General features: G+C 31.8%; 1 protein-coding gene across 1 annotated transcript; it reads right to left on the bottom strand.

Moving 5' to 3' along the window:
• Positions 1-279: 279 nt before the first annotated feature.
• Positions 280-8379, bottom strand: LOC139485236 (homeobox protein CHOX-CAD-like). The gene is made up of 2 exons (XM_071269522.1): positions 7717-8379; positions 280-1054 (listed from the first exon to the last, which is right to left on the bottom strand). The coding sequence occupies exons 1-2, from the start codon at positions 8219-8221 to the stop codon at positions 552-554; spliced, it is 1008 nt and encodes a 335-aa protein (XP_071125623.1). The 5' UTR covers positions 8222-8379; the 3' UTR covers positions 280-551.
• Positions 8380-9147: the final 768 nt, after the last annotated feature.

Below are 9147 nucleotides of genomic sequence, written 5' to 3'. Positions count from 1 at the left end.
GGAATATGTTAAATACTCCAAGTCATGTTGGAATAGCACTCTAAAATGTGTTCCTAGCTTATCTCCGGTTTTAAGAGGGCAATAAAAGATAGAATTTTGATGAACTGGAGTGATTTAGACCCGGTAATAAAACAATAAATTTCCAACTCGAACCTCTTGTACAAATTCGATATACTTCTAGTGTATAAACAAATACAACTTGTTGACAATTAAATAAGACTGGGCGACAGTTTTCATATCTATGGCAAATTTATTGTTCACACATTTGTATTTCGTGTATTTTCTTTTATTATCATTGTCGATCCAATATTGAATCGAATTTAACATTAATTGTTTAATATAAAATATTATTTACAGAACATAACAATGTTTTATAATTATTCATGTAAATGTTTCCCCTTCATGTTTCTTATTAATCTCAGTCTTGTCATTGCAACAAACCTCAAACTATGTGCACATATAGCCATCTTTGTTAAATGAAAATAATCTGGCAAGATGTTGGAAGCTGAGCTCGAATTTAAGCAAATGTCGTTCAATGTGATTCAATAACTTTAAGATTGAATAACATTCGGAGGTTCTCCGGTGTCTACTTTAATGTTTGTCATAGTGTCTGAAACTGAGCTTGTCATGTGATGAGGGGTCTGTATGGGCGATGTTGATACGTGATTATCAGATGGATTAGACATTGGGATTTGCATCGTCACGTGAGGAACGGGATAATCGTCAATAGGATCTTGTTTTATTGTAACCTGCTGCATTGTGGGTGTCTGTGAGCTGTGAACTTGGTGCTGCATGTTGGGAATATGACCGGAAGTCTCATTGTGATATTCTTCTATTTTGATATCATCCCCTCTTTTTTTATTCTGTTTTCGCTCTTTTGCTCTCCTATTTTGAAACCATATTTTAACTTGTCTCTCTGACAAGCCTAGGTTTTGAGCGAGTTCGGCCTTTCGACGAATTGTTATGTAACGACTGTAATGGAACTCTTTCTCCAGTTCCAAACGCTGATGATCGCTGTAAACAACCCGATATTTGTCTTTGGTTCTAGTCTTCCCTGTAAAAGAAATAGAAAAAGAAATAAAATATATTTATATACATTGTTAACGGTTTCCCTTTATAGAAAGCTAGCTTTTTCGGGACAACAAATGGTTAATTTCAGTGTCGGTGTCTGTGTGTTGTGAAATAACACACGTTTACATACCCATATTGGCATAGACCAGCCACACTGACGTAGACAACTTGTTATGCAGTTTTTTTTATGTCTTTCTGAATGATATAATTTCATTATTTTTTGTATCTATATCTTTTCGGGGTAGTTGAACATATCTTTAGACCAAGATTTTATCCAGCTTCTGATGCATCGTTACTTCTAATACCTTTTAGTTTACCTGCTGGTGTGCTGTTCGTTAAGAATCTTAAACTACATTATTATATATGTAATACTAGTATAAGATAGTCAAGTCACGGTCTAAAGCCTGATATTCCAAACACCCTAATATATTAGCCTGGGATCCGGCCCAATCTAGCTGCGCGTCGTAAGATTAGCCAGGACCCCAGGCTACCTAATATATATGATTGAGGAATTTGAGCCAACGTTTCAATCACAATATAGCTAAAAAATATCTTGAGAATAAAACAGTGAGATACAGAAAATTTAAATTATATATTAAAACTAATAGTTATGTCTTTTGTACGATAACCCGGTGTACTTTATCAAGATTGCTCGAAAGAAAAAAAGAATAAGAAAAATAAGTATCAGTAAAGAAATATCCCATTCTCTTTCATTTGGCATCTTTAAAGGTTGAAACCGTGTAAAGCATCAAGTATATCATGGAAATTATTATTTCAGATTTTGTTTTGGGAAAAACGCGAAAGAAGATGAACCAAGGTGACTTTTTTTGCTACGCGTTGAAGGCCCCGCTGTGACAATGAGATAAATAACAGCAATTAAAGCGATGTCTAGTCCTCTAACTTATTGTAGTGTGGCGGCTGTTTTTAAACTGAGTTTGAGTCAAGGATGGAAACCTCAAGTAGTTTGTTTTTCTGTTAAATCTAAAAACGAAATAATAGCTGTAAAATGTTGACGAAACAATACAGTAACATTTAATATAATATCAGGATAGTTAGCTGAGGAAATCTCCATTTGTAACGTTGTTAAAATATCAAGATTCTTTGGAGCCGAAGTGATCTTAAAATTTTTCCATGTACAGAGAGAAAACAAACGGTTATTACATTATTATTGGTGAATATTGTCCCTCGTTAAATATATCATAGTTTTACGTCCGGTTTAAGGTATGTCTTTGATAGTAGGATTTATAATATTAAAAAAAAACACGCCATAAATATTTCAGAGATACCGTTTGGAAAAAAACGGGAATGTTTCGGGATTTGTATGTCCTTTATATTTTGTTTAGTTCAAAAAGGAAAACATTTGATAATATAACCAAGTGAAGTTAGAAAGATTCAATTAACTATAATAGTGTTAATGTTAGATTAGTGTCAAAACTATGATGCCTTTTTATTTATTGCTTGGTGTTTTTTCCATTCGTTTGAATTCGTCTTCCTGACTGGCTAGAATGTTTTATAAGTTTGGAGCAAATCAAATTGAAAAGCAGACACGGCCTAAGTTAGTATCCATGTTCGTGGTACATAAAGAGTCATTAACATTCATTTCAAGAGTCGAGTGACAAAACAAACACAGAGATGTCTATTGTCCATTGTCATACAATTACTATTTATTTCGGTTTTGTTTCTATAATTAAAATTTGTTTCTATTTTCTATTTTGTTCATTTTTTCTTAGTCGGTTTGCATTTAACCACCACCTTTAAATGCTTCCAAAGTTGAAACAGTTTCAAAAGACAACTCAGCTATGATTTTGGCAAAATGTTTGGTATATTTAAAAAAAACAAATATAATTGAATAAATCCTGTTTACAAATTATTTATATTAGCAAACTAGAAAAAAAAACATTTCCTTCTCATATGCTCCATTTCTCTAACATCTTATGCCTCTTTCTCTTGAGTTAAGTCACTTCCATATCATGTAAATATTTTCCATTGCGGAATATTACAAAACGATTGACACAGTCGTGCTAATCGTACTAGACTCTTGTTAACAATGAACTTTTACTCGTCCCTAAGTTGATAATCTCCGTAGAAATTGCGCAATTATCTGATAAAAACAGGTGTAAATTGCTTTCATCAAACAATTTAATCAGAAATTCATTGTCCAGACTATTTTCTAATTTGTTGAGGTGCGAGTTCGATTGATTTTCTATCTGTTTGTGTAAGATATATACCGAGGTACTCGGTTCAGTATAAATAAATCAAAAGATATCCCCATGCGTAATCAAAGACCATGATATCATGTCTTTTACGTCGCCCCGTTATTCTTGTAATTTATTAATATAAAATAATGATTCTTAAATTCTTTCTGCTTTGTTCCTGAAAACGCTTGCTTTTTACAAACACATTATGCGAACCTGACATGCCTATTTCTGCAGACCTATAATGTCTATTTGAAGTTGAGTATTTGGGATTGTATCATGCCTATTTCTGCAGACCTATAATGTCTATTTGAAGTTGAGTATTTGGGATTGTATCATGCCTACTTCTGCAGACCTAATGTCTATTTGAAGTTCAGTATTTGTGATTGTATCATGCCTATTTCTGCAGACCTAATGTCTATTTGAAGTTCAGTATTTGTGATTGTATCATGCCTATTTCTGCAGACCTAATGTCTATTTGAAGTTGAGTATTTGGGATTGTATCATGCCTATTTCTGCAGACCTAATGTCTATTTGAAGTTCAGTATTTGTGATTGTATCATGCCTATTTCTGCAGACCTAATGTCTATTTGAAGTTCAGTATTTGGGATTGTATCATGCCTATTTCTGCAGACCTAATGTCTATTTAAAGTTCAGTATTTGGGATTGTATCATGCCTACTTCTGCAGACCTAATGTCTATTTGAAGTTCAGTATTTGGGATTGTATCATGCCTACTTTTCATTTAGTCTTCATATGCTTTTTGATGTATTCATTCGTCAAATAAAAAGCGATTAATACCAAATATAAAATGCCCAAGACCAGAAGTTTGACATTATTATGAGTGATTATTTGTTGGCTTCACACTGACTAAAGGTGTCCATTTAGAAAAAACCGCACTGCATCATGCAACATTGGTTAATCTAATATAAGGCTTCGTTTTGAAAATAAAATTTTTGGTTGACAATATTATTTAAAGAGAATTAAGTTAGTGTGTTTTACTTGGTCTTTGAGTATACAATTGTGTTTTACTTGGTCTTCGAGTATACAATAATGTACAATGCTGAGTCCCCTTACATGTACATTTTTTTCATTTATATCCTAACTTATTTTCTTTTACAACTAGTTATAATAAGTTATGTATACATTCTCTATTATAAAACTATATGTAATTTTTGTTTCATCAGAACTTGAAAACCACAAAATCCATTTTAGTAAATTAGTTTATTTATTCTAATTTGTTTCCAATTTACCACCTACATCGAAACCGTTTTCTTATGTCATCATGGTCATTTTCGTTAATTGAATTGTTTAATTTTGGGGGGATTTTATAACTAATGAACCGTGAAGGCATGAAAGCATTCTCTTTCCCGTCTATGTTTATGGTCTTAAAATTTGTCATCATAAAATATGTACCGTAAATTTAATTTTTATTGACGGTTTATGTAAACAAATAATCGAAGACCCTAAAAAAATTAAGAATAAAAGCATAAAAATCAGTTTTATTGCAGATAAATGTTCATTTGTATTTCAAAACTTTTCCGGACAATTACGACTTAATCGGTTTCATTTGGTTATTTTCTCTCATGTAGGTCTTCCGGTGTACGTAACAGTACCGTATGTGACAAATGGGTGCGAATTTCTACGCGACTTTGATGTACGGATATCACCCAACAACGTAATAGACCTGACAAAATCAAGTTAATTCGATTACCAGTACAAAAGTAAATAACACTCTTGTATTTAATTTACACATTAGTAAACATTTTGGTTATTCATAATACATTTATTGTAGTTTTCTGTGTGGTGTAAAGTTCAACGATACGGAGAGCCTTTATTTAAGAATTGTCATAAAATAGACTTTCGGCTTATTCCATCTTTGTCATGATCCCGCGTTGAAGAAGAAAATCTGTCCATTTTGACCTTATTAAGATTGTCTCTTCTTAAAAGCAGTAAATGTTCAACCAAATGGAATAATTTGTCTAATTTCTGTTTGAAATTCGGAATCGGTAGAATTCTTATAATGTACAAAAACATTTTTTACAAAATAATCATGATAATATGGGTCAATTTTTTTCATTATTCAGAAAACTGTCCCGTTCAAGTTTTTTTAATAGATCAATGATGAATCATAATCTAAAGGACAACTATACGTTCTGCTATGCATTCAAGATTTTACAGAAATTTATTTAAAATAGTTATCTGTTTTAGAGTAATGAGTGTGTTTGTCCGACTTGATACATAGTTAATTCACGTTCATTTGGTCTCGTAAATCTGAATTTATTTATTTTTCAAATCTTAATTTTAATCCAAAAACGACATAAATTGTTTGATATATGTAACATTTAAATTTTCATTAAACTTGAATTTGGACTGATTAATCTGACAGATTTTGATATTGGTTCTCTAATATTGGCAGATGGTGTACCTTCTGCAGACAGAATAAATATTGGCTGAGTAAAAAAAATCTTTTTACATAGAAACCTGAATAATTGTATCACCACCAACGAAATACTGAAGGGAAAATTCTAAAGGGGGTTCAATTTCAAATCCTTTCAGCCCGTTCAAAAGTATTACATGAATTGACAATTGTTCAGAGAGAACTTATTTAAGGCAAATAAATCGTCGCGTGGCGGATAAGACTAAGCACCACAAAGATTGATGTTCCAAATTTTCACGACTTCCTATCAGAAATAATAATAGTTTAAAAGGCAATTGGTTATCCCACCGACACCTTCTTTTGATATTAATGAAATAAATTTAAAAGGGAACATATCACTTAATCTGTTTTATCAAATCAAAATTCTCTTTTGAAAAACATTATTGATAGATTTAAGTCATTCTTTGATTACAAAATATTCAAAGCTCCAAGTGCGATGATAGGTGATCTATGATATAGACCATGGACCTTCTCCAGGGAATCATTTACCGCAAATATTGCAAAATTTTCGTTTTTTCAAATATAGATATAAGAAGATGTGGTATATGAGTGTCAATGAGACAACTCTCCATCCAAGTCACTATTTGTAAAAGTAAACCATTATAGGTCAAAGTACGGTCTTCAACACGGAGCCTTGGCTCACACAAAACAAAAAGCTATAAATATATAAATGTTCATAATTGCATGCTTGTTCATTCAGAGCGCGTATTATACTATAGCACATCATTTGTGATATTATTCTCGGACAATTTCCCAAACCAAGGAAGAGTACAGCGTTACTTGCTTTAAATATTCAAGGGTTTTTTTAGTTAAAGAAGAGGGGAGGGAATACATTTTTTTCTCCTCTTGGTTGAAACTTTAATTTTGAAGATTGCATTCAGTTGAAAGATTAGCTTTTTGTGTGCACATGTTTGATTTAATTTCTGTTAGTATCATTGCCAACACAATACAATGCCATCATGAATCTTAATTCGTTTTAAACAACCCATAAAGGTAGGAGGCATGCTTAAAATATATAAACAATACCAAAACACACAACTGCAAAAATATTATATCTAAAATGTATGACAATTCAAAATGATCGTCTTGAAAAAAGTCGAACACTTTCAATATTATTTTCAAATTTGATAGGAAAGGTTAGTTTTTTTATATTTCAAGTTAAAACACATTCATTCACAGACAGAAAAAAATAGCCTTAAGATATCACCATGGACATCTAGATTTGAACGAGTACACCACCGAATTATTTCAATTTTGTTTTCGTCTTGCCTACAGGTGTATACTTAACGTAAAGCGGCTAATATTACAAAAATATATTCCTAAGACACTGGCAATTTTATATGCACCCTGTTAATAATAATAATAATAATAATAATAATAATAATAATAATAATAATAATAATAATAATAATAATAATAATAATAATAATAATAATAATAATCTTGTTATATTATTTTTACTTTTGGAACTTATTTTTCAAAAGTTGATATTCGTTCATTCAAAGAAATTATCCAACTATAAAAATGCTTTGAGTATAAATGAAATAAAAACTGGATTTCAACTGTTTCAACGCTTACAACGCGAAACATCTTCTCTGATATATAAAATCAGAAGTTCTAAGTTATGAATTCGGATATACTATATAAAAGACAAAACGTAGTTACAAGTTACAATTGTATAAAATACATGTAAAAATAATAAAATTCTTTTTTATTATCAAATTTTAACGTTTATGAATTCAAACACTGGTCAGCCTTATTTGTGTATTTCTATACAATCAAAGATATCTCTCGAAATAAGTTTTTGTTTACATCTTTACGAAATAACATAATTTTTAGAAGTAAATCACATACTTTTGTAAACAAAAAGGGGGATAATTTTCTATTTGATGAGGGGTTAACAAGAAACAATTCATCTGGCAGAAAGTGGAGAGACTAAAATGCCAATATTATATGAAAACTGCCTAAACAATTGTGATAGATGAAACTTAACTATAATTGTCTGACTCACCTGGTTGTGGACCTGTTGGAACATATGAGGTTTTCTTCATCCAATCGTACGGGGGTCTAATCTGTTTGTTGGAAGGTGAGCCATTGCTCCCACTGGACCCAGTTGATGTAGTAGGGGACCCCGTGGGCTGGGGTGACGTAGACATATTATTCATGTTTCCATTCCCGCAGTGGGTCTGAACATAATCATTCCTGTACTGATACATAGCGTTCATGGAGTGCGGACTGACAGTACCAGAGGCATTGTTCAGTGGCGAATAGTTCATATTTCCCGTCCCATTCCATTCTTCAGGGCGCGACACTCCAGGGCCATACATAGGATAACACTGGGCCTGTTGGAAGGCCGATGATGGGTCAATGTTAAACTGTTCAAATCCATGAGGTTGACCAGCATAATGTCCATTTTGTCCAACGTATCCTGGAAAATGTCCGAAATTGTAGTTAGCTGGGGGTGATGTTCTTGTCTGATACATTGAATTTGAAGGTGTCTCCTGACACAAAACCATAATACAATCAAAATACTAACTGTCCATACAAATTTTTAAAATAAGTTCGTTCGAATCGCACAAAATTGGAAATTCACTAAAACACGGAAAAAACTGTTCCTCGAAATAAATGGATATTTGACAGGTAAATCAATTGCAGACTTTCCTCATTTTCAATTTATTATTACCTGAAATTTGAAGGTTGTCAGTTTTATTGATACACAAGAAGTTTATGGATATAAAATGTCATAGTAAAATTAACCACGCCTTCCTCATTATCTCGCACTGTTTTCATTGGATAAACACCTGACGGCCATATCGTACTTGACCGGAATTTCTTTGATCTGGAACAAATTCTTGATATAATTTTCCGCAATATACTATATTATCTAAGACAACAATTAATAATAAAATACAAAACCGTTATTTTTTTGTCATGACATCACATGCAGTGACTGTCTTCAAACACTTTTAACTAATATGAATAACATGTATTTAGAGGGAGCGTTAACTTATAGTAGTTCAGCAAACGTAACTTTTCAAAATGTTTTTTTCGACGTCGGAGTTTTCGGCTTTAAGATGAGATGATATGAATAAGATGTGTAGAGAATATTGGTCAGAAAAAAAGGTAAATATAATGACCCTTTACTGAAATTATTATAGCACATAAGTATAGAAGTCTCAGCCCTAGAAGAATGGATAAGGAAAACGATAAATTATTCCCCCAAAGATGACAAGATAATCATCCGGTAAAACATATAAAGAAATGAGATATATATATAGTACAAATCATAAATACAGGCTAATTGGACACATTTTAATTTTTTTTTTAAATAAGTTCCTGCTTCCATAGATTTTACACAATATCGTAAAAAAGTTGTTCTCTATAGATTTATACTATAGATTTGTTTATAGCAGTTTGTAACGAACATGACGTGAAAGTAGAA

The sequence above is a fragment of the Mytilus edulis genome, chromosome 8 (genome assembly GCF_963676685.1).
Source record: "Mytilus edulis chromosome 8, xbMytEdul2.2, whole genome shotgun sequence".
NCBI classification, from domain to species: Eukaryota; Metazoa; Mollusca; class Bivalvia; order Mytilida; family Mytilidae; genus Mytilus; species Mytilus edulis.
This window is presented reverse-complemented; position numbering and strand designations above follow the sequence as displayed.